General features: G+C 31.6%; 7 protein-coding genes across 7 annotated transcripts; 3 read left to right on the forward strand and 4 right to left on the reverse strand.

Moving 5' to 3' along the window:
- Nucleotides 1-722: 722 nt before the first annotated feature.
- On the reverse strand, nucleotides 723-3,941 carry LOC125070291 (COP9 signalosome complex subunit 6). The gene is made up of 6 exons (XM_047680095.1): nucleotides 3,509-3,941; nucleotides 3,303-3,434; nucleotides 2,831-2,982; nucleotides 2,556-2,721; nucleotides 1,992-2,185; nucleotides 723-1,805 (listed from the first exon to the last, which is right to left on the reverse strand). Exons 1-6 carry the CDS (start codon nucleotides 3,750-3,752, stop codon nucleotides 1,665-1,667), a joined length of 1,029 nt encoding a protein of 342 aa, XP_047536051.1. The 5' UTR covers nucleotides 3,753-3,941; the 3' UTR covers nucleotides 723-1,664.
- A 355-nt stretch (nucleotides 3,942-4,296) lies between these two features.
- On the forward strand, nucleotides 4,297-9,834 carry LOC125071605 (nucleolar protein dao-5). Its single transcript, XM_047681932.1, has 6 exons — nucleotides 4,297-4,516; nucleotides 5,689-6,885; nucleotides 6,961-7,285; nucleotides 7,700-7,843; nucleotides 7,942-8,017; nucleotides 9,037-9,834. Exons 2-6 carry the CDS (start codon nucleotides 5,697-5,699, stop codon nucleotides 9,193-9,195), a joined length of 1,893 nt encoding a protein of 630 aa, XP_047537888.1. The 5' UTR covers nucleotides 4,297-4,516; nucleotides 5,689-5,696; the 3' UTR covers nucleotides 9,196-9,834.
- Nucleotides 4,515-5,645, forward strand: LOC125071610 (phosphatidate cytidylyltransferase, mitochondrial). The gene has a single exon (XM_047681943.1). The coding sequence runs from the start codon at nucleotides 4,554-4,556 to the stop codon at nucleotides 5,562-5,564; it is 1,011 nt and encodes a 336-aa protein (XP_047537899.1). The 5' UTR covers nucleotides 4,515-4,553; the 3' UTR covers nucleotides 5,565-5,645.
- LOC125071625 lies at nucleotides 9,758-11,584 on the reverse strand. The gene is made up of 3 exons (XM_047681944.1): nucleotides 11,512-11,584; nucleotides 11,102-11,342; nucleotides 9,758-10,309 (listed from the first exon to the last, which is right to left on the reverse strand). Exons 1-3 carry the CDS (start codon nucleotides 11,571-11,573, stop codon nucleotides 10,160-10,162), a joined length of 453 nt encoding a protein of 150 aa, XP_047537900.1. The 5' UTR covers nucleotides 11,574-11,584; the 3' UTR covers nucleotides 9,758-10,159.
- Nucleotides 11,585-12,455: 871 nt separating this feature from the next.
- On the reverse strand, nucleotides 12,456-14,041 carry LOC125072066 (cyclin-C). The gene is made up of 3 exons (XM_047682570.1): nucleotides 13,263-14,041; nucleotides 13,089-13,181; nucleotides 12,456-13,013 (listed from the first exon to the last, which is right to left on the reverse strand). Exons 1-3 carry the CDS (start codon nucleotides 13,851-13,853, stop codon nucleotides 12,891-12,893), a joined length of 807 nt encoding a protein of 268 aa, XP_047538526.1. The 5' UTR covers nucleotides 13,854-14,041; the 3' UTR covers nucleotides 12,456-12,890.
- Nucleotides 14,042-14,586: 545 nt separating this feature from the next.
- Nucleotides 14,587-17,863, reverse strand: LOC125069174. The gene is made up of 6 exons (XM_047678576.1): nucleotides 17,860-17,863; nucleotides 16,248-16,392; nucleotides 15,835-15,971; nucleotides 15,678-15,741; nucleotides 15,449-15,560; nucleotides 14,587-14,793 (listed from the first exon to the last, which is right to left on the reverse strand). Exons 1-6 carry the CDS (start codon nucleotides 17,861-17,863, stop codon nucleotides 14,587-14,589), a joined length of 669 nt encoding a protein of 222 aa, XP_047534532.1.
- A 2,100-nt stretch (nucleotides 17,864-19,963) lies between these two features.
- On the forward strand, nucleotides 19,964-21,747 carry LOC125070492 (lethal(2)neighbour of Tid protein). Its single transcript, XM_047680387.1, has one exon. The coding sequence runs from the start codon at nucleotides 20,196-20,198 to the stop codon at nucleotides 21,675-21,677; it is 1,482 nt and encodes a 493-aa protein (XP_047536343.1). The 5' UTR covers nucleotides 19,964-20,195; the 3' UTR covers nucleotides 21,678-21,747.
- The last annotated feature ends 545 nt before the right edge of the window (nucleotides 21,748-22,292 follow it).

Genomic DNA, 22,292 nt, shown 5'->3' on the forward strand with positions numbered 1-22,292 from the left:
CTTTCCTCGCAAAACCTAAACAATAGTCTGTACCCTATTTCATTCGAAGGTGGAGATAAACAACCGTTTGATTTACATATTCCAAACGATATTGCTAATAACTCTGTTATATTCTACACTACAAATATTTATTGATTACTATATTTTTATTTACAGTACAATCCCTTTAATTTTACTTTCAAAGAGACTCCAAAAACACAAATTTTCACAATCTATCGATCATTTATGATCAACATCAATGATAACGCGTCAATTCTAGAATAGGCAAAGTATGTATAAATAAGCAAAGACAAAACAGATCAATATCTAGACAAATTTACGGGAGGGCGAATGTTTTTAAAAAAAAAAAACTTATTTTAATTAATGTCACTAATAGGCCGAGCAGAAGCTTATGCTACAATCAATTGAAATTATTTTTAATACATTATGTTCACATCAAATATGTTTCCCAAGATATGAGACGATTCGTGTTACTTTCCTTTAATGCTGATTAAGCATTTACTTGTACTGTTCTAACACCTTGGGCCAACATAAGTATTTTTTCTCGGGTACTTGTTTAGTTTTTTTTGTCTTCTTCTGTCATCTTAGGGATAATATAAAAATTCGAAACCTGGAAATTTATATATGTTTTCCTCAAATTATCAATAATCAGTGCCGTCGAATTTCGACTACTGCGTGAACACCAGTATTATAATGCTTGTCAATAAAATGCAATGTTTATTTAATTATTATTTTAATAGGTATCTAAAAAATTTACATATTCAGTTACTGATTTCATACACATAATGCGCCATTAACCGTGCCTCCATTGGCATTTGTCAACGGCTCATTTTGTTATAACACACATTACTGCTTCAATACTTCTTAGAATTATGTGAGTTTTTGATAAGCCGAACACATTCGACAAAATTCAACGCAAATTCAGATGACAGTGAGTACTTATATCCCTATTTGTGGATATTGTTTCGTTCTTATAATAAATACGTTCACATTTACACGATACAATAAAATGTGACTAACGGCTATTTTTTTAAAACCGATGTTATTTTCAACTGTTAATTGAGCATGAAGTCCGGTGTATGACAGACATTTGGTTTCTGAGAATGATTAGACATAAATATTGTGTTTTTAACCATTCATTTTTAGGTTAATTAAAATACGATAGTATTTGCCATCTGACAACATCAATACAAATAATAATTTGTAGGAAATAAGACAACGATTTCAAAAATTAATTGATAATTCCGTTTTCGAATTGTTGCTTCTCTGTACCGATTATAGCATTAAAATGGTATTTAACGAAAACATAAATTGCTGCGCAAATTAACTAATTCTATTGCGAGACTTTTCTGTATTATATAATTTATTTATTACATTCGCTTTACATTACAGGCATTTTTTTATAAATTTACTGATATAAAACACAAATATCACTTGAAATAGTTCATTCTATAGTAAGGAGTTCTTTAGGTGCAAATGTTAATATTTTGTTAGCTTGTAGATGACACGGCTGATGAGTGAGGAATAGAATAATGGAAAAATATTTTCAACAAATGTTACCAAATTTAAGATATCTGTAGACAATTAAAACCAATGTAATCTTCCAAACATCCTATAACACACAGCCTAATTTAACTTCTTTACGTTTAATATTAACGTCCGCCCTAAAAGAAAAGTCCCCTCATGCGACGTCCCATGCCCTGCCTGTCATACAGAACATTGAATCTGTTCACGAGTTGGTTGATCGCGTTACAGCCCTTCGTGATCGTACCCAGGTAAGTCATAAGCGCCACATCATTACATTGCTGAAACAAATAATATTCATTTTTATTGGTACACTATGATTACCCAGTACCAATGAAATTCTAAAGGGATCATCTTGAAGCTGAACCAAACGTAAGATTAATAATACAAATCGTTTCATAAAAACAAAATTACATAAAAAAATTACATACTTATTAGAAAACTCGAGGAAATAAAATTCAACTTACATTATAGAAGTGCGTACGGAATTGCTGAGAAGTCAGTAATGGAAGTCTGTTAGAAAGCGCTCTCGCTTCTCTAAGTAGCGTCGGTCGCGGCGGCAGCGCGCCGTCGCGGATAGCCCGCACGGTCGCGAGCACCGCACGCACTCGGGAAACCAACATTTTTATAGCTGATCTTTGAGCTGTAAGATGCTCCGCAACTAGAACATAATACGTCACTTATATTTAAAAATATATATATGCATTTATTTTTAAAGAGATAAGATACAAATATTTTTGGGTGGATTAAAAGCATTGTATGGGAGATGAGAGAAATCTATTTCACTTGAGGATTGAGGAGAAGGGCAACAATATATTTTCTTGCACAAGTACCTTAGGCCACGGTTTATCAGCTATCCGTCGTATATATAAATAAATGTATCAGGCTTAAGAATCTACTAAAATAAAATATATCTTTTTTTTACGCATTTAAAAAGATCCAGAACCTTATCTAGCAAGAAGTAATAAACGAAGAAACTAAATCTGATAATCTGAAGTATAAATTTCGAAATAGTAAAATCATTTGTATACCCAAGCTATTAAGTGCTGCTTCGCCTGATGACACTCTTGCTACATGATCAACGCCAATTCTTTCGGCTTCTTCAGCAGCCAAAGTGTATGTGAGAGGTGCAAGAAGCATAGTAGCCCGTCCATTTACCACATCTATTACCGACTCGTACAACACTACTGGCAATTGCTGAAACAATTAATAATGACTGTTTTAATACATTCTATAAATAAATTTTTATAGTTTTATTCTTATTATTGCTATATTAAAGTAAATTAAAATATATTATTCTTCTCACATCACCCTTCCTCCCCGCTGGATTGAGCATCAACATCACTGGACATTCATTTATATCACAAATCTGTCGGTGGACAGCTATATCCTTTTCTGTTGGGGTGTCTCCAGTAGTATACCAACCCAGAAAGTCCATGTCTGAGAATACTTGCTTAACTACAAACATTAAATGAATTAATATATCTTTAGGTAAGAAAATGTAAATTTGTCTTTTGTTTATGTATTCTATTATATATGCTTCTTTATAACATGACATGTTATTCTTGCAATCTGTATGCCATTTGTAAATACATATATGAAATAATATACCTTTCCATCATTAATTTAATTCCACTTTATTTTTACATTGTATACAACAAAAAATATAAACTGTCAAAATATCAATGTAAATATAAACACTATTGTATAACACTTTGGTAATCATTAAATTTATGTTTTACAATAAACACTAAACATAAAGAACATCATATACTCACATTGTTCTTCCTTTAAATTATAGTAATCTCTATCTATAATTATATCACCATCAATGACACTAAAAACTAATTCAAATGAGTTCATGACTTCAATGTTCCGACCCTTTTGTTTGCCTATTAGAGCTCCAATTACTAAAAAAGAAAAAAACAGGTTTCAAGAAATATCCCTACGAATAATTAACAATTATTAATATTAATTAACTTACCAGTTTGTGGAGAGCCCTCTTGAGCTCTCAACCTAGTCCAGTGTTCAGAAACATTCATAATAACTAATGGATGAAGAGAGACAGTTACGGAGCCAGAGGTAGCGGTAGTTACTACGACACTCTTAGGATTACCAGCAGCTGATGGTGCGGGAGACGTAGGATTTGGCAAATCAACTGGGGGTCCTGATGAAGCACTTTCTACTTCTACCTCCATTTCAAAATCAATGCGGTCTGCACTAGACATGGTTTTAAGTTCTAAGTTAGCTTCTTATACTATTTTCGTAACGACGTAAGCATATAAACAAAATACACAATTAAAACAGTTAATATTTAGCACATAATATAAGCACACTGTAGTGTAATGTTTTCTTTAACATGAAGACTGTAGTTTACAATTTTTTTGAACATTTGACATTTATCTATCGTTCCATTGACGTTTTGTATATCTCATCACAGATTATTGAATAAAGCGAATATCTCTAGTTAATCTTCTTCATATATTAGTCTACATCTTTAAAAGAAAAAAAAATCCTCGGATTTGTTTCAAAATTATAAAATTTAATTAAATTGCATCAAAAACTACATATTTTTATTACTAATGTGTTACGGATTAAAAAAAAAAAATTTATTTAAAAAATATTTTTTTGTTAGACAAAAAATTTAAATCATATTTCTTTATAATTTTTAACTAACAAAGTAACAAGGAATATGACAAAAGTTTATTATTCGTGACTTGTCCTATATAATATAGTCTATGGTCATAGGTTTGGTTGTCGCTTTTACTTTTGGTTGCGTGATTTCATTTTTGACGTTTAATCTGATCATTGATTGACAAAATGTGTTTTTCTCACAGTTATTATTCGTCGTAGTATAGTGAATTAAAACTAACCAATAAACAAGCCCTTTCAGCATTACTAACTATAATATTTTATATCGCCCAAAGAAAAAACAATTACTCAGTTGGCGTATATTATAAACAAAATTCATAGGAAACTGCTATACATACAGGTCAGCTTACAAACATCCTTGTATTTTATTACTAATCATGGCATCTACAGCGGTAAAAGTGGCGGGTGCTGTAAAGGATATTTCTCCTCTTTATTATAGGATACTATCCAAATTCCCGCAGAATTTTACATTCTGCTTTGCGTACGGATCAGCTGTCAAGCCACAAATAGGCAATCAAAAGAAGCATAATATGATCGATCTCATATACTGCGTTGATAACTCATATCGATGGCACGGCGCTAATATTGAGATGAATCCATCCCATTACTCAGCACTTCGTTTTCTTGGAAAAGGCTTTGTTGCAAGATTTCAAGAGAATTGGGGTGCTAAAGTTTACTTCAATACTTTAGTGGACATCAAAGAGGAAAATGTAACTATCAAGTATGGTGTTGTCTCGCAAAAAGATCTCATTGCAGATCTCCTAGACTGGAATGACTTATATCTGGCAGGCAGACTTCATAAACCAGTGGAGATTATTAAACAAACCAATAGTTCCCACCTTCAAAATGCACTCCAATCAAATTTACGTTCAGCTGTTCACACAACTTTATTAATTCTGCCCGAAACGTTTTCTGAGTATGACTTCTATTTTGCAATCTCTAATTTGAGCTATGCTGGTGATTTTAGAATGACTTTTGGGGAAAACAAAAATAAAGTTCGAAATATTGTTCAACCACAACTATTGAACTTTCGAGAACTCTACAGGCCAATCTTACAGCAATTCCATGCATACGTAGATTTTCCAACAGGCGATGCTCAATGTCATCAAGACTTAAATCCTGAAACTAAATTGCATCACCTTATGCAATTACCTATGGTTCCCCAGCAAAGGATAGTGAAGTTTTGGAATCATGGTGGACTTCAGCAAGACATGGAGGATGTTCTCCGAGCTGTAGCCTATGACATTGATTGTGCAGTTATATTAAGACAAATTTTAAAAGATCTAGTTTGGCAGTCTAGTGTGAGACAGTCATTAAAGGGAATCCCCACAGCTGGAATTTTAAAATCAATTCGTTACAGTGCAAAGAAAATTGCAAAAATGTTTTAATATTCTAGGAATAAGTTAATTGTAAATATAGTTTAAGATGATAAAATCTAAAACAATAAAGCTATTGGATTATGTAAGTTATACCTTGTTTTTTATTCCTAATTAATTCCTTTTTTGTTTTTAGGTGTCAATATGTTATCAGATGAATCAAGCAGTGATTCAGAAACTGGCAGGTTCAAATGTCAATCAAAAACTCAAGGTAAAAGACCAAATGAACATGATACCAAAAGGGAGAATTTATTTGGTAGATCTTCAGGAAGGAGTAGGAGACCTGATGACAGGTTAAACAGAGACATGGACAGAAAGAGAGATGAAAGAGAGAGATTTGAAAGGCACTCTAGGGAAAGACATAGATACTCTAGATATTCTCCAGCAAGAAGAAGGCATTCTGGAGATAGGAGTAGGAATAGACGCACCCCAGATAGGCATAGAGATAGACATGCCATTGACCCTAGAGGGATATCTAGGCAACGAGATATTCGAAGCAGTAGTAGAGACAAATATAGACGCTCGAGATCTAGGTCATGTAAGTCTCCAGGAAAAGTACGAAATATTAAAGATGAGGTAAAAGCCATAATAACAGGAAAAGAAAAAAATTTAGATGAAGTTGAGATAAAATCTAAAATTGAGAAATCATCATCTCCAGAAATGATGACAAAAAAATCAACAGTACACAAACCCACTATTTCAGAGACTCAAAAGAGAACAAGCGACAGTCCCATTTTAATTGAAGAAAATGAAGGCAGCGATACCTCTGACATAGTACAACCTGGCTCTTATTATAAAATGATACCTGCAATTGTAAAGGACAAATCTGAGGAATCTAGTGAAATTGATTCCTCTGATGATGAAAAGCTAAGAGCCAAATTACTAAATTTGGAAAAAGAATTGCAGAAAACGAAAAAGAAAAAACATAAAAAGAAACATAAACGAAAAAGCTCAAAGTCTGATAAAGAGAAACAAGAGTCTTCAGCACCAGTAGAGGTAAGTAGTACCACTGACATACAAGAAGTGAAAGCCGATGTACCCTCTAAAATCCCCGAAACTGAGGTAACTTCTACCCAAAAAACTAATCAAAAAGAGAGTAGTGAAGAAGGAGAAATATTAAGTGATGACATTTCTCAATCAGATGTTGAAATTGATCCTACTGATTTACGGCACAAATTAAAACGATCTAAAACAGATACTCAAGATAAAATACCGAAACTTGATGTATGTGGACCAGCTCTACCTCCACATTTAGAAAGACGTTTTCAAAAAAGCTTATCCCCTGTAAGTGAGGGTCCTACTTTGCCTAAACAAAACAAATCCCGAAATATAGGTAAAAATTTGTTATGTATTTCTATAAATGTAGTTTGAAAAAGAAATTCTGTTTAACAATTGAACTTGCTTACAGGACCATTAATACCAGAAAAAATGCGTGAAGTTTTAGCGGAAAATAGTGATGTTGTCCGAGAAGTGATAAAATATGAGAGTTCTGATGATGATGGCATAGGCCCGTTGCCAGCTGGTGCGGAAGACAAGTGGTCTGATGCTCATCAACGGCTGGAAGAGCGAGCCATTGAAATGAAGATCAAAACCCTCGATGGTCATTCATTACAAAACTCAAATATCAAGTCTCGTGAACAATGGATGTTAGAGCTGCCTGAAGGCAAAGCTAAATATTTAGGATTGGAAGCACGATCCTTTAGAGCGAAAGCGGGACCTGACATGTCAGATAGGTAAGAAATGCTTTTAAGTAGTATTTATAGTTAAATTTAATTTCTATTCCTATAATTTTAACAGGATTCAATTCCATTTTTTTATTTGTCATTTAACACGTCGTTAATATAGTATTTAAAAAAAACTTAGTGCATAACGATAATATTACTTCATGCTCATAATCTTGCCATTGAACAGTCGAGGTAATTTACACCTCCAGCTTTAACAGTTACAATTGTAGAAAAACAATAAGACCCTCAGCTTCGAATACTGATAATAAAACCATTCTATTTATTACTTTTACATAATAAGTTTTCTTTTTGTTAAATTATTATAAGTGTATTATGTGTTATATTAAGTTTGTTAACCGCCCAATAACTATTTCTGTCTGAACTGTCAGTTCTGTGTATAATAATTTAGACCTTTCCGATAAGGTCGAGTTGGACTGATACCCCAGAAGATAAAGCCCGAAAAGCTTTAGGTATACCTAAAGAAGAGGATGCAAATACAACACTTCAAAAAGAAGCACGGATGCGACAAATTGAAAGCCGAGATGATGAACAGGAGAAGGCTGTTAGGTAAATTGAAATTTCTTTATTGAATAAACATGTATACGTTCACTTACATTTGATAATCTTAATTTAAAACTTTAAATATTTTTTTCATTTTCTTACAGAAAACATAAAAAGAAACATAAAAGAGAAGAGAGCCTTTTAGAAATACATCAAAAGAAATTGAAAAAGAAGAAGAAGGTACTGTCCATCTTCTAATATATGTTTTATTTATATTAATAATATCATAAATAATCAATATCGTATTATCTTTAGTTCTATATCTTAATTGCAAAACATACGCATCTGTGATATAACATACTGACAAATATTCTGGAAGAAAGGCTCACATATTAAATATGTTTTAATCGTATTTAAAATTATTGGAGAAGTAAAGACAAATAAAGTCGAGATCTACGGCATATTTTCAATTTTAAAATGCAACTACATTTTATGTCAAAAAAATTGTATAATAATATAATGTCAGTGGTTAAAATCAGAAGACCTATGTTACCATATCTTCGTCAAATGATCTTGTTCTGAAAATGTATTTTCTGTGTATTACTTTCTGTCGAGACCTATACTGATATTTGACAAGATATGGCACCCAAGGTGCTACCTTCTGATTTAAATGTCGTGCTTTAAGAGGTCAATTTGTGATCACTATTAATAGTGAGTATCTTTTTTTTATAACCATTTACAAGTTTATCTTTAAAATTGTAACTTTTATTGCAGTATAGGACCCACAAACATTTACTTTTTTTCTTTAACCCGCAAACCGTCGTCTAACGCTATGTGACTAATTACGCACACAGTTTTTTGAAAAAAAAAACAAACTAATTATGGATTTGTGATAAAATAGCTTTTTAAATGACAGCGAAGTGCAATTTGTTTTATCGGCCATTGCAAGTAAAATGAAAGTGTGTAAAAGTATTTAAACAACTTAGTTAAGTTTCGTAGTGTTTGTTGTATCTTATATCTTTCTAATTCGTAGCTTATAAAAAGCTACGAATTAGAAAGATTACTCAAGAACTGTTGTAGTGTATAATGTAGCAGAGCTATAAACAAATCGCAATAATTTGTTAACATAAGATTTTTTTACCTCTACTCCTTCGATTGAAATAAGCTATAGACACCATTGAAGTTATAGTTTAGTTATAAAAATTAGAAGATAGTTTGAGTGACTAGATTTTAAATACTATATTATTTTATTTTCACAGAAGGATGAAAAGGACGATGAAAAAAAGGAACGCCGCCCGTTCAGTCGTGACGTTGATTTGGCGGTGAACCGCTTCGACGAGGCTCAAAAGAAGTCTATAATCAAGAAAGCACAAGCTCTGAATACGAGATTTTCGAGCGGCGAAGCAAAGTTTTTGTAAAATTAAAACAAATAGTTATGAATTCCGTATGATATTATTTTAGTAGTTGTTATACACGAGCCGATCACAATTAGGAAGATTGACTCGACTGACTGCCCTAGACTGAACCACAGTTCAATAATGCGTGTTTGAAATGTGGACTACGTACGCCTTTAAAATATTGTAGTATGTTCTATCTACTAGGTGACGTCATTATATCCTCGTTTTTGTCTATCACGCTCCAGCTTCCACAAAAAACGCCGGGAATATAAGCAGGAGATTCTTCGTTACGTTTCTTAATGTAAATATGTTGGCAAAAATAGGAAATACTAAAGTTTTGTCCATATTTTATTTAATCGTGTTAGTGATATTATTGTTTGGAGCAAAGGTAATAGTTGAAGGGGATATTTTTAGCACCGGGTTTTAATAAATTTCGATGGGATTTAAATTTTATTACTTAATGGTTTTAATAAATAGTAGCTGTTTTCGAAATTACTTTAAGTTTAATACGAGTTCTGTAAATTCCAAGCTTTAACATAATTATTTTTGTTATCATTTAACAAGGGTTAAAAAAAAAACAATCCTGTTGTAATTTTTTATATTAAACAAAATTTTACAGTATTTTGCAGTCGGGTATGAATTAGAAATGCGAAAGTTTACAAATAAACGGAATAATTTACAATATACTTTTTATATAATAATTGTAGGTACTAACTTGTAAATAAATCCATATTTTAAATTTAAATGGAATTTTATTTCAACTATATAGTGCTTTAAACGTGTTTCATGATTAGTATACATTTGAGTCCAATACTATATATATCTATACGTACTGGTCACTATGTTATACAACTAACATTCGTAAAACAAAAAAATATTATATAGGTGCTTAGTAACTAGGAGAAAATAATACTGAAATGTAAAGAGTAATGCTCATTTAATAATTATGTAATATCAGTATAATTATTATATAATAAATAGCGAACTATACTTTCGTTTCTGTATTCGCAGCGACAGTGATGTCTTCGACTGAAGGACAAATTTTAACCTTCGAGTTTTCACAACAAAGAGGTTCCTCTGCTGTCATATCTGCGTAAGCCCACGGCCTTTCGCAAATTTTGTAAAATGCAGAAAGCTAAAAAAATACACAGTACATGTATATTTGGACAATCGGGGATTTAAGGTTTGCTTAAGTGGAAAATCTATTTTATAATTTTACTCATGCCTCTCTTGATAATAGAGCGTTGCCACACAAAGTGAACAAGATACTTGAATCCTTGGTTATCAGTTTAAAATTATTTTTCTGACAAACAAGTTACAGAACATTTTCGATATTATTCGATGGTAAGGTTTTGTGTAAGCCCGTCCGGGTAGGTACCACCCACTCATCAGATATTCTGCCGCCAAGCAGAAATACTTGGTATTGTTGTGTTCCGGTTTGAAGGATAAGTGAGCCAGTGTAACTACAGGCACAAGGGACATAGCATCTTAGTTCCCAAGGTTGGTGGCGCATTGGCGTAGTAACGGATGGTTAATATTTCTAACAGCGCCTTTGTTTGGTTGTGGTGGTTTTTGGTGTCCACTTAACAGTTTATTGTTGTAGAGTAATGCGGATTAGAGCGTTTATGGAAAACTATATTTTAGGTGCCGATTTTAAATATATCAGATTGAATAAAAACGCCTGTGGCACCGATACCACTGCTAAATTGCTTTCCCAATATAAAGCAAATTACATATTGCTTAAAAAAATGATGTTGACTGAATAGAAAATAAATAATTTATACGAACTTGTGATTTATTTAAAAATATAAGATGTCCAATAAAAATATGTATTAGATAATTATATCCATGTCACTTAAATTCATGGATAAAATGGCTTCGAGAATATAAGTTATTGAGTGAAAAAGATTATGTACCAAAATCATACCTTTGTTTCATTAACATCTTTAAGTCTGACACATAAAATCTCCGGCCCTTTCGCTTTTGTAGCTGAAGCCAGAGCAAGGCAAAGACTTTTGCAAGTTGCGGCGCCTTCGTCGTTGCACTTTACAGTCATTGGGATCTGAGACAAAAGCGGTTCACTGTTCTGGTCGGGAGAAGATGTATCAAATCCGCCGCAAGAACAATTTCCATTATTATTAATGGGGGCATCCATTAACACCGATGTACTAAAAATTATAACATTTATTAAAAATAAAAAACCAACTTATTGCAGGTAAAATAAGGACAATTGAAACTCCCCAAATAAAATTAAATTATATATATTTTATAATTCAGTTAAAATCAGTTATGCTTCAATTGTTATTTTATTACTATATTCATCATATGAAAATATACCTTGTAACGATTGACTCCTGCCCGAGAACTCCAAAAAGTAAAGACAAGTAGACGTAAAACATTGCGTTATATTCAGAATAACTTACAAAATGAAACTGATAGAACTAAACTTACGGCTTAACTTAAATACCTAAACGTTCCAATTACTTTTAGGGTACCCTCGACGAATAAAGTTTTAGGACAATATTTGACGAGTGAGTCCTGACATCCATCATGTAAATAGGAATTGAAGATAAAGATACAATTCCGATGTTATCCTATAAGTAAATTACAGATATACAAATCGATTATTTTATTTTATTAATGCTATATTATCACCATCTTAAGATGGTAATAATAGAGCAAGGGACTTCAGTAATAATTACGAAGTAGACACAAAAAAAAACAAGGAAGAAAGTTTGGCCCTGCAGAGTTATTACGGCTATAGCACAACTATCGTTGCCATAAAATATTTGTTGGGGGTTGATAAATGTTGCAATCGATAAATTAGTATTATGAACCTATCCAGTACCTGATTTATATCGATAAGTTGCAATTTGAATAGTATATATTTGCTGGTATAGTAACGGAGAGCAATTATCGCATATTTAAATTTAAAGTTGTATCTCAGAAAGTTACAAATCATGGACACTGTGCTGTATAATGTATTATAAGGTAAAATGTTTTGGTACGAATACGAGTAGAGTGTTATGATTGTATCAGTTATACAATAAGCAGTTATACGCTTAAAGGAAAGAAGACAATTGATACATTAATAAACGCTCACGAGGTATACGATATTTATTATATATAATAACAATAACTCTTAATGATTTATCAATATTTTTTTAACTTCGGTTAAATTGCGACGACAGTAAGTTGCAAATTTAACATGCCTCTGGTTCAAATGAAACTTATATATATTTTTAAATGATTTATTTTATTGTGGAGAGGCCTATACCTCCATGAGTGAATAGATCTATTCATATTATATATAGCTTATAAGATAGGTACAATAGAGAAAATTCTCAATGTAAAAATTCTTATTACAGGTTTTCTAATTAAATTTAGACATCAAATTCTCATTAATATAAGTCTTATATATTTCTCATTTTCAATATTGGGTTAGTTAATTTAAACTTTTGTTTTGGACAACAGTTCAAGACGGCAAGTCAACCTTATTGCAGCATACTGTATACAAGTCTTCTTGTATAAAGATACAGGTATGATTGAGAGTTGTGATTATGGGCCACCAATTCCTTTTAATTATTTTTTCCAAGAGTAATACTAATATTATAAATTTTAATTGAGGATAAATAAATCACAAATAATAAATACTTAATTCTTTATCAATTATGTCATACAGATACAATAAAAATAATTGATTTAATTAAATAGTATTATCTTTGGGGAGCTGGACAAGGCTTTGGCATTTTTCCTAGAAGACTTTGAATTTCCTTTTTCTCATCATAGCTCTTCCACATTTCATATAAATTAATTATTGATCTGACTATTTCTTGTATCTGGAACATGAAATAACCATTTATAATAACATTTTCTTGGTACTAATATCTCAGATTAGTAATCTCAAATCTTACTTTATCCATATCAACATTCAATTCAGCAAACCAGGGTTTTAAATTCTCCTTTCCGAGCATAACACATGCTATGTGTAGAGCCCCAATTGCAATCTAAAATAAATTGTATATATTTTTTTATTATAAATTTAAAATAAGACTTTTATGATCAATCATTTGAAATGAAAGTATTACCTGATATGGAGGGTACAATAAGCTAACGTCAGTTCTCAGAGAATCATTAACAATTCTCCAGGCATAAGTAAGGAGTTGGTCATCTTGTCCTATATCTTGTACAAAGAGTAAAAGAGGTCTATATGGTTGATAAACAATAAGGCAACAATCTAAATTCTCCAGTAAATAGAATTCACATTCTAGTATATGATTAGTTCTGTATGGAAATTCCTGCTGTCCATATGCATAGCTAAATTTGTTCTTAATTACAGTTTGACATGTCGTAATAAGTCGTGAATTTGATATAACACCAAATTCCTCGACTTTAGATGCAAGAAAAACACACGTCGGAGCTAAAAGTAATGGATCTATGCATTTTAACGAGTTCCTTGCATAGAAGCGCTTGAAATACACAGTCGCAGTAGCAATTACTTGCTGTCGTAATTTCAATTGCTCGCCCAGTACTTGTATAATGCTCGCAAAGAAGTTAAATATTTTTTGATATTCTTCCTCCGACAACTTTGCTAAATCGAGTTGACGATCTCGAACTAGGTCTTGTTTATCCAGTATCCATTGTTGATGATGTGAACTTTGCCAAAAATTACCAGCCATATTCAGAATTTCCCAAATTCTCTTTGTTATAAGGTTGATTGTTATCTCATATTCTAATAACTTTAAAAAATCTAGTTTAAACCTTCGATATTAAAGTCTTCGGTTTATATATTATTCAAAAATTACAGCTAAGTTTAACACTGCTGGCTGTCGTTGTTTGCTACTTGACAAATGACAATGACAACTGACATGTAAGAATAACTCAATGTTGCCAGCTATACAATAATTACCTTGGAACAACATTTTAGTTTAGTTATTGATATAAATAAATGTATTTTTTACGTACCTTTCACCTCAGTTTGAGGGGAGGAGCTAAATGGGCCGTATGTTTTACAGTGAATATGGTATAAATAAATGTCTTTCCTTCCTTAGGGTTCAAACTTCTTCATACCTCATACCCAGTTTAGTGGTTTAGTCATAAAAGCGTATAAGACAGACAGACATACAGAGTTGAAATTATCTCTATTAACTAATAATAATAAAAAACCAAATACAAAATTATTTATTTTGGAGATTTTTCAATACAACGGTCTTATCAAAAATTTTTTTTTTATTTCTATTAGGCATGCTTATTGGAAAACAGGCTACCTGATGGTATGTGGTCTAAATAAAGTATCAATACTTAAATAAATTTTAATTTCAGTTTTTACTTAATATAAATTTATATTTATTTTATTTCTTACAAAAAATAACTACGATTTTACTAATTAAAATAAAGTATTCATTTCTAAATTTATTCTATCACATAAGAATTGACACCAATATCAGCGATGGTATTTAAAAAGTCTTTAAATGTGACGCGTGATAAATACTCATTAGCATTTGGCACAACATATTCTCTCGCCTTCTCATTAATGTATTCGTGATAACTCTTCAATATGTTAACACCTTCATTATTGAGCACATTGTTTATAGGCCAAGAGCTATTCTCTAAATTACCCTAGAAGATTAAAACACTGTTAATAGTTATAACTATACTATTTCCATTTCTTTATTTTCTCGATGATAGTTCAAATTTGATAATTGTAGTGGTGTGACCAAAAATGTAATGATATCGATCGCATATATTTATTATTACTATTTTTTATTTAAATAAAGATTACCTGTCGTTATAATTATTTCGTTTCATTGTCGAGCTACCTATACCTATTTATTTTACAACATCTTCGGAAATTTTACAGAAGTTGGTATTATTAATCAAGAATTAATTCAATATAATATTATTTAATAAATTTGTACAAAATTATCCGGCAGTAGATTAGTTTCTTACATTTTGTAAAAAAAAATCGAGTCTGTTAGCATGTGACGTTTATCGATATAGCTGCATCCCTATCAGTTCTCCGACTCTGGTATAACCTTGTACATATGTAAACATCATATCTTTATAAAATAAATCATACACAATTCAAAAAAGATGCTCGTTCAAGTTATCACAGCAGCTGTCTTCGAGAAAATAAAGAAATGGAAATAGTATAAGAAAAATTTTGCAAAAGTGGACAATAACTGCTCTAATTTTGTGTAATTTTGTCATAATATAAAGTTATATAATATAAAATAAAAATGATGTAGGGGAAGTACCGAGGCGTATTACTTACATCAACCATGCTAATGCTGTAGTTAAGTGAAAAATCTGATACTGATGTATGAATATCATCAACATTATTAAAAACAATATTGATTGAAACCACATTATTTCGTGATATGATCCTATAAGAAATAAAAAATCATAATATAAAACCTCACACTATGAGAACCTCAAAAAAAAGTATAGTGCAATTCTAAATATAGAATTAAGTACCTACCATTATAGGTTGTTAGCCTTACCTCATTGCACCCTTTCCTTTTAATGAATATACATAGTACGCTCGTCCAACCAGTGTATAAGTATCTAAATTAATAATAATAATATACGATAAATATATTGATTGATATTAAATAAAACTAGGTTTATATAATTTAAAAAATAATGTTCTCTGCCTACCTGAATGAAGGGTCAGTGTTGGAACTCGAATAGTGGCAGATATATTTAAAACATTCTGTGTTCGTATTATATCCAGTGCATCAACAGTAAAATTATCAAGTCCCGTTAACTTCATCTCTCCGATTGAAAATAATATTCTGTCGTAAGACAAAAACGATGTTTTTAATAAAATCTATTTTGCCTTAATAGATTTTATATATAATATAATCTTAAATATTTTATAACATTACTTAAAACATAAGCTAAACAATTCGAAAAGTTTTCTTATAATAAGGAAACTTTTCGAATACTACTACTACTTATAGGTATATCCGTTAAAACAGGAAACAACAAAACTTTATAATTTTAGAATTATGTTTACTGAATTTATGGCTTATACAATATAAGTTTAAAATCACATATGCATTTCTTACTTAATTCCTGTTTCCTCATAGTAACTTTCTTGGATTTTTTCTATGTTAATAGACTTCAAAGATGGTAGTTGAAATAATCCTGCACGCAATCTTCCTTTTCGCCATTTTTTAAAAAGTGTCAGTATTTGTTCTTCAAGAGGATTTTCTAATCACAAGAAAAATATAATTTTAATTATCATGTTGTGTAACTAAGTATAAGTCTACTTAATAAAAGTAATCATACATTAGCAGCCTGTAAATTTCCGACTGCTGGGCTAAAGGCCTCCTCTCCCTTTGAGGAGAAATAGATAGAAAGATAGAGAGCATATTCCACCACGCTGCTCCAATGCGGATTGATGGAATACACATGTAGCAGAATTTCGTTGAAATTAGACATATGCAAGTTTCCTCACGATGTTTTCCTTCACCGTTCACCGCCGAGCACGAGATGAATTGTAAACACAAATTAAACACATGAAAATTCAGTGGAGCTTGCCTGGGTTTGAACCCGAAATCATCGGTTAAGATGCACGCGTTCTAACCACTGGGCCATCTCGGCTCTTGTACCTATTAACATTTAAATAATCGTTGTGTGGAAAAATTAAGAAAAAATTATATTGGCGGCCCAATATTAATTAAAGAGTTAAAACAAATTACTCACGTATTTTTTTATCACCACTAATTACGACTGTACAAGCAAAAAATAATAATATATCACAAAAAACTTGAAATTTCATTTTGTTATTATGTTGTCAATTATTTAGCCCGAATGACTAAATCATAGTAAGAGTCAACGTTTAAATGTTATGGTATTTTAGTAGTACTAGAACATGATAACATTGCTTACTCAGCTTAATAAAATTATCCTTTTCTGAAATCCTTATCAAGTTTATTTTATCACTTGCTATCAAAAGGTTTTAATGCTTTGCTTCTTAGTGTTAAACTGGCGAATAGATTACACGAAAGCTAAAAGTATGTAATGTGCAATTAACATTTATTACTTTATTCTGATACCATGACCCACAAAGCGAAGTGTTTCAGGTTAATAGTCTGGTCAACAAATTGAAAAACGACAAAAATAGATATGAGGCTCTAAAAATATAGCACATTGGATTAAAGTGGAAATATATTTTAAAGGCTTCAGAGTACGGAATAATTGGGAATTGTTATTAACAAAAAAAAAATGAAAAACTGTGTTCAGATTTTTTATTAATAACTTAAAAACTATGTAGATTTAAGAAATTTTCAAAAAAGATACATAAAGAGGAGGAATTTCCTATAAAAAAAATCCTGTTTCCCGGAACTCCATCTCCATTATTAATCATTTTAATACAACACTGAAATAGGGCGCCACAAGGCACTTTATGCGCGAGTCACCGCTAGAAAAAATACACTAAATAAAACTTTTTTTTATATATTTTTGGGAGCTCTATTTGTATTTTTCATGTTTTTCAATTTGATGACCAGTCACAAGAGTAATTATCGAGGTTATTAACCATGAGCTTGGAAATAATTTTAAATAATAGCGGATAAGCAATATAGTTTTCTTAAATAAACTAAAGAAAGTGTCATTGCGGTACAATGAACTAACGCATAGCACAGAGTAAATATCTGTGCAACGGAACCCACCAACCCATTCCGTGGATACTCTTTGTTCCGTGGGGTTTTTCTGTCGTAAAAAGACAGGTTTTTGTGCGTCAGATGACTGGAATAATAAACCCAAATCGTCACTTCAAATAGAAAATATATCAACAGTCAAGTTTCAATAGAGCTTGTATCGGATAGGGCGTCGCCACAAAACGACCTGCAGAGACAACGCCCTAAATCTGCGACAAGTATGCGAGGGCTACCGAGTCACAGACGGGCTCGATTAAAGACGCTAGTCCCGCGGAAAAACTTGAAAATCCGAACAAAAAGAACGTAGGAACTTAGTTCAGTACTCAGTCCGTATTTATTCTGCTTGGTGATGGATGCCCTAACTGAGAAGGCTCAATCCCTAACGCCGTGGACAATTATATATGCTGACGATGTACCTATCTGCACAATCTCCCGAGGTGACCTGGAAAATTCTCTTGGAGAATGGAAACAGCAGTTACAAAAAGGCGGTATAATGTTGAGTGTCTCGAAAACCAAATACATGGTGTGTAACGACCCAGATTCGCTAAATAGCTCTATTGTCATCGATGGGCAGCAAGTTACGATATGTGCTGAATATAAATATCTGAGTACTATGTTGCATAATCCCGGAAAATTAGACGCAAACATTCAACATCGAATTGCGGCTGCTTGGCTAAAGTGGCGAGAAGTAATCGGTGTAACCTGCGACCAAAGAATGCCAGTGAAACTTAAGGGACTTATATATAAAACCATTATCAGACCAGTCCTCACCTATAGTAGCGAAACGTGGACCTTGAGTCATCGCCATGTCCAATGCTTGCAAGTGGCTGAAGATGCTTCGGGGGATGTGCGGAGTGACCAGACGTGACAAAATTCGCAACGAGTACGTTCGCGGTAGCCTGAGAGTACGTGACATCGCCGACAAGCTCCAAGAAAGCAGGCTGCGCTGATTTGGGCACATCAAAAGAGTACATAGGAACTTAGTGACCAATCTTAATGTTGCAGGGTCAAGACCGAGAGGGCGACCTAAAATTAGATGGACAGATGTGGTCAGCAAAGATCTTAGTTCCTGCAATGTTACTGAAAACGATACCTCAAATAGAGCGAAGTGGAAGCAAAAGACTAGGAAGGCAGACCCCATCATCAGATGGGAATAATAAATACACAGGAGAGAGAGAGACAACCATCGACGTCCAGAGACGCGCTCGGAGTAAGAAAAAGGCGCTCACCCGTCGCGCTAATAAATAAATGAACATACGAAATTGAAGCTTTGTCATTAGTTAAAAAATCTAAAATTTAGTTTGTAATCTAATTTCCAAAATATTTCAACATTAATGTAAAACTTTTAATTGGCTGAATCTTATTTTTATTATTTTCAAATTGTATTCGTTTTTATTGGTATAAATGTAAGCGATTTCTTTGGACGAACAAATTGTAAATATATACACTGTCATTATTTTATTGATTAATTCTATTTTAAGTTTTTGTATGTATACTGACACATTTTTAAATAAATTCATTCCGATGCGACAAGTGTTATTGTGTTATTGTGAGTTATTTTACTATTAAGATGTACCTATAAGTAATCTAGACAACAGTATATATATATATATAGCCTCATCTCATGGTCGCCAAATCTTACACTAATCTTGCACTAATTACATCTCTGATCACCTGCCATTCTTTTATATAATATATAAGTATAACACCAGGTATAACCTTTAAGAGAGGAGGGTCTGATGGTTATAGTCTCTATGTGACTAACTATTTCCCATTCTTCTCTTTTCCAGCTCATCGTTAGAAAACCAATCCTTAAAAAAAGATCCATAACTAAACAAATAGCTTTGCATCCTTCTTTCGCCGAGGGTTCTCATAAATTAAATAAAGACAAAGTTTTCAAGTAATATACACAATGATCCCTTCGTTATGATATTTAGAGATTAGAATCGAATATGTGCATGCCTGAGTTTATGTTTAAATATGTGTAACGTGTTTTTTTTATATTTTTGTTTTAGTAGTATTATATTTTATTTTTATCTGTTTTAGTTATTGTTTTTATTAATGAAGCTAAAGATATCGAATGTCTTTACTATGAATATATCTGTTGTGTAGTTGTGTACTATATCTGACATTGACGTAGTTGTCAACTTGTCAATTATTTTTATTTTAAATCGTCTTAGAAGTTAAAAAATAATCATGCAGCTGTTAGCTACTAAAATGTAGCCGAGTGTCTGGGTTTGGTGACCTGATCCTAAAATAGAAATAGCTTTCAATAATAGGTATCAAAAATTCGAAAGCAATAATTTGTTTTAAAAGAAGAACGACACTAATTTCATAGAAGAATCTTACAAAATGGGCAGCCGAAATAGATTACAAGAGATTAACCGTGAACTTAAAAAAATTTTTACATGGAATTTTTTAAAAGGATTAGTGGTGAATCCGGCGCAATTGCCTTTTATGGCTTTTCTTATAATAGTAGCCGAGTTAATCCTTAATGTACTGATAGTAGAAAAAGTGCCTTATACAGAAATAGATTGGAAAGCGTATATGCAAGAGTGTGAAGGATTTTTAAATGGGACACTTGATTACAGCAAACTTCGAGGAGATACTGGACCATTAGTTTATCCAGCAGGTTTCGTCTATATATATTCTTTATTTTATTTTCTTACAGATAAAGGTAATAACATAAAATTAGCTCAATACATTTTTATAGGGGTCTATATATTATTACTTAGTTTAGTTCTTAGAATTTACATCAAAACTAAAAAAGTGCCTCCATATGTTCTTGCTATTACAATATTAACTTCATATAGAATCCATTCTATTCACATTCTACGTATGTTTAACGATCCAGTAGCTGTTCTTTTCCTATACATATCTATGAATTTCTTTCTTGATTCAAAGTGGTACTTGGGTAGTATTTTTTACAGTTTGGCAGTTTCAATAAAGATGAACATTCTTTTGTATGCTCCTGCTTTATTTTTCTTTTATTTAATAAACCTCGGACTCAAGGATACCATAAAACAATTATTTATATGTGGTATGATACAATTAGTATTAGGATTGCCTTTCTTAATAGTAAATCCTGTAGCATATATCAAAGGTAGTTTTGATTTGGGTAGAGTATTTAATCACACATGGACAGTTAATTATAGATTTTTAGACATTAAATTATTTGAAAGTTTCTACTTCCATCTGACATTGTTGTCTATACATATCATACTTTTGTTAATATGTTTGCCCATGTGTATTAAATATTTTCAAAGTTATTGCCGTTTGAAATTTGTACAGAAACAAGTGCAACCACAAATCGAGGCAAAGAATAAAGAAAGAAAATCTAAGTTGAAAAAAGACATTAAAATGAAGCTTAATTCAAACATTGACAAAGAAGAAAAGCTTTCTAAGGAACAAGAACAATTTATAAATTCATTTGAAATGATGCTTCAGAAGTCTTCACAAAAAAGTGGCAATAAGTTATCTAAGAAGATTGTTAATAATGAGAGTGAAAAGGCGTACAGCATAAACTTTGACATTTTATCGCAATTGTTTGTCCTTCCAATGTTTTTAGTAAATTTTATAGGCATTGTATGTGCTCGTAGTTTACATTATCAATTTTATTCATGGTATTTCCATACATTACCATATCTGTTATGGTGTACTAATTATACTATAATTATCAGATTTTTAATATTAGCTCTTATAGAATTTTGTTGGAATACTTATCCAAGTACTGATATAACTAGTGCAATGTTACATGTATGTCATATTAGTATTTTGTATGGAGTTTGTAAAAAAATGTCTACAGAATTAAAAATGGCATCCAAAATACAATGATAATGTACAATTCACAGATATGCTAAATGTAAATAATATTTTTTAATAAACAATATTGATTTTGTGTTTATTTATTTTCTTTTTCTTTAATACCTATTGGAACATTATGTTATTTCAAATAAGATGTATTGGAAACTCATGACCTATGTCACTCTCAGTCCTGTAATTATAATTTACTTTTGTTTTGGCAGCATCACTTCCATTTCAATTTACATCCAGCTTTATACTAAACCTAATAATAATAAGCTCTGTTAAATAAAATATATAAATGGGCTTTACTGCGCCAATAATATAATACGGCCTTTGGGCGATGGTAACCACTTACTATTCTTTTAATATAAGTTTTTTTGCAATCTTATATTTAGGTCCTTACATATGAAATTGGCGTTTTGTGCAAGAGGAATATGAAGTCATTTTTATTTTGTAAAATATATTTATTCAAATTATGCACCGTTGTTATCTATGCGCTTTTGCCATCTCATTAGTAGTTCATTGTTTCCTTTACTAAAAATACATGGGGGCGAGAATCAATAAACTCTTTGAAGGCGGTTTGGACTGCCGCATCGGAGTTGTTTTTTTTTTTCTTATAAGAAGTTGCCTAAACGGAAAAAATGT

The sequence above is a fragment of the Vanessa atalanta genome, chromosome 2 (assembly GCF_905147765.1).
Source record: "Vanessa atalanta chromosome 2, ilVanAtal1.2, whole genome shotgun sequence".
NCBI classification, from domain to species: Eukaryota; Metazoa; Arthropoda; class Insecta; order Lepidoptera; family Nymphalidae; genus Vanessa; species Vanessa atalanta.

Coding starts and splice junctions, on each gene's coding strand:
- LOC125071610 (XM_047681943.1), top strand. CDS start 4,554: ATGGCATCTACAGCGGTAAAAGTGGCGGGTGCTGTAAAGGATATTTCT.
- LOC125072066 (XM_047682570.1), bottom strand. CDS start 13,853: ATGGCTGGTAATTTTTGGCAAAGTTCACATCATCAACAATGGATACTG. Junction 13,182..13,262: donor TATTGTACCCTCCATATCAG/GTAATACTTTCA, acceptor AATTTATTTTAG/ATTGCAATTGGGGCTCTACA. Junction 13,014..13,088: donor TGAATGTTGATATGGATAAA/GTAAGATTTGAG, acceptor TTCATGTTCCAG/ATACAAGAAATAGTCAGATC.
- LOC125070492 (XM_047680387.1), top strand. CDS start 20,196: ATGGGCAGCCGAAATAGATTACAAGAGATTAACCGTGAACTTAAAAAA.
- LOC125071625 (XM_047681944.1), bottom strand. CDS start 11,573: ATGTTTTACGTCTACTTGTCTTTACTTTTTGGAGTTCTCGGGCAGGAG. Junction 11,343..11,511: donor CAGGAGTCAATCGTTACAAG/GTATATTTTCAT, acceptor TATAATTTTTAG/TACATCGGTGTTAATGGATG. Junction 10,310..11,101: donor AAGATGTTAATGAAACAAAG/GTATGATTTTGG, acceptor GTATTTTTTTAG/CTTTCTGCATTTTACAAAAT.
- LOC125070291 (XM_047680095.1), bottom strand. CDS start 3,752: ATGTCTAGTGCAGACCGCATTGATTTTGAAATGGAGGTAGAAGTAGAA. Junction 2,722..2,830: donor CAGCGGGGAGGAAGGGTGAT/GTGAGAAGAATA, acceptor TAATTGTTTCAG/CAATTGCCAGTAGTGTTGTA. Junction 2,186..2,555: donor AGCAGCACTTAATAGCTTGG/GTATACAAATGA, acceptor ATTATGTTCTAG/TTGCGGAGCATCTTACAGCT.
- LOC125071605 (XM_047681932.1), top strand. CDS start 5,697: ATGTTATCAGATGAATCAAGCAGTGATTCAGAAACTGGCAGGTTCAAA. Junction 6,886..6,960: donor AAACAAATCCCGAAATATAG/GTAAAAATTTGT, acceptor ACTTGCTTACAG/GACCATTAATACCAGAAAAA. Junction 8,018..9,036: donor AATTGAAAAAGAAGAAGAAG/GTACTGTCCATC, acceptor TTATTTTCACAG/AAGGATGAAAAGGACGATGA.
- LOC125069174 (XM_047678576.1), bottom strand. Junction 15,972..16,247: donor TATGAGGAAACAGGAATTAA/GTAAGAAATGCA, acceptor GTCTTACGACAG/AATATTATTTTCAATCGGAG. Junction 14,794..15,448: donor ACAGCATTAGCATGGTTGAT/GTAAGTAATACG, acceptor TTAATCTTCTAG/GGTAATTTAGAGAATAGCTC.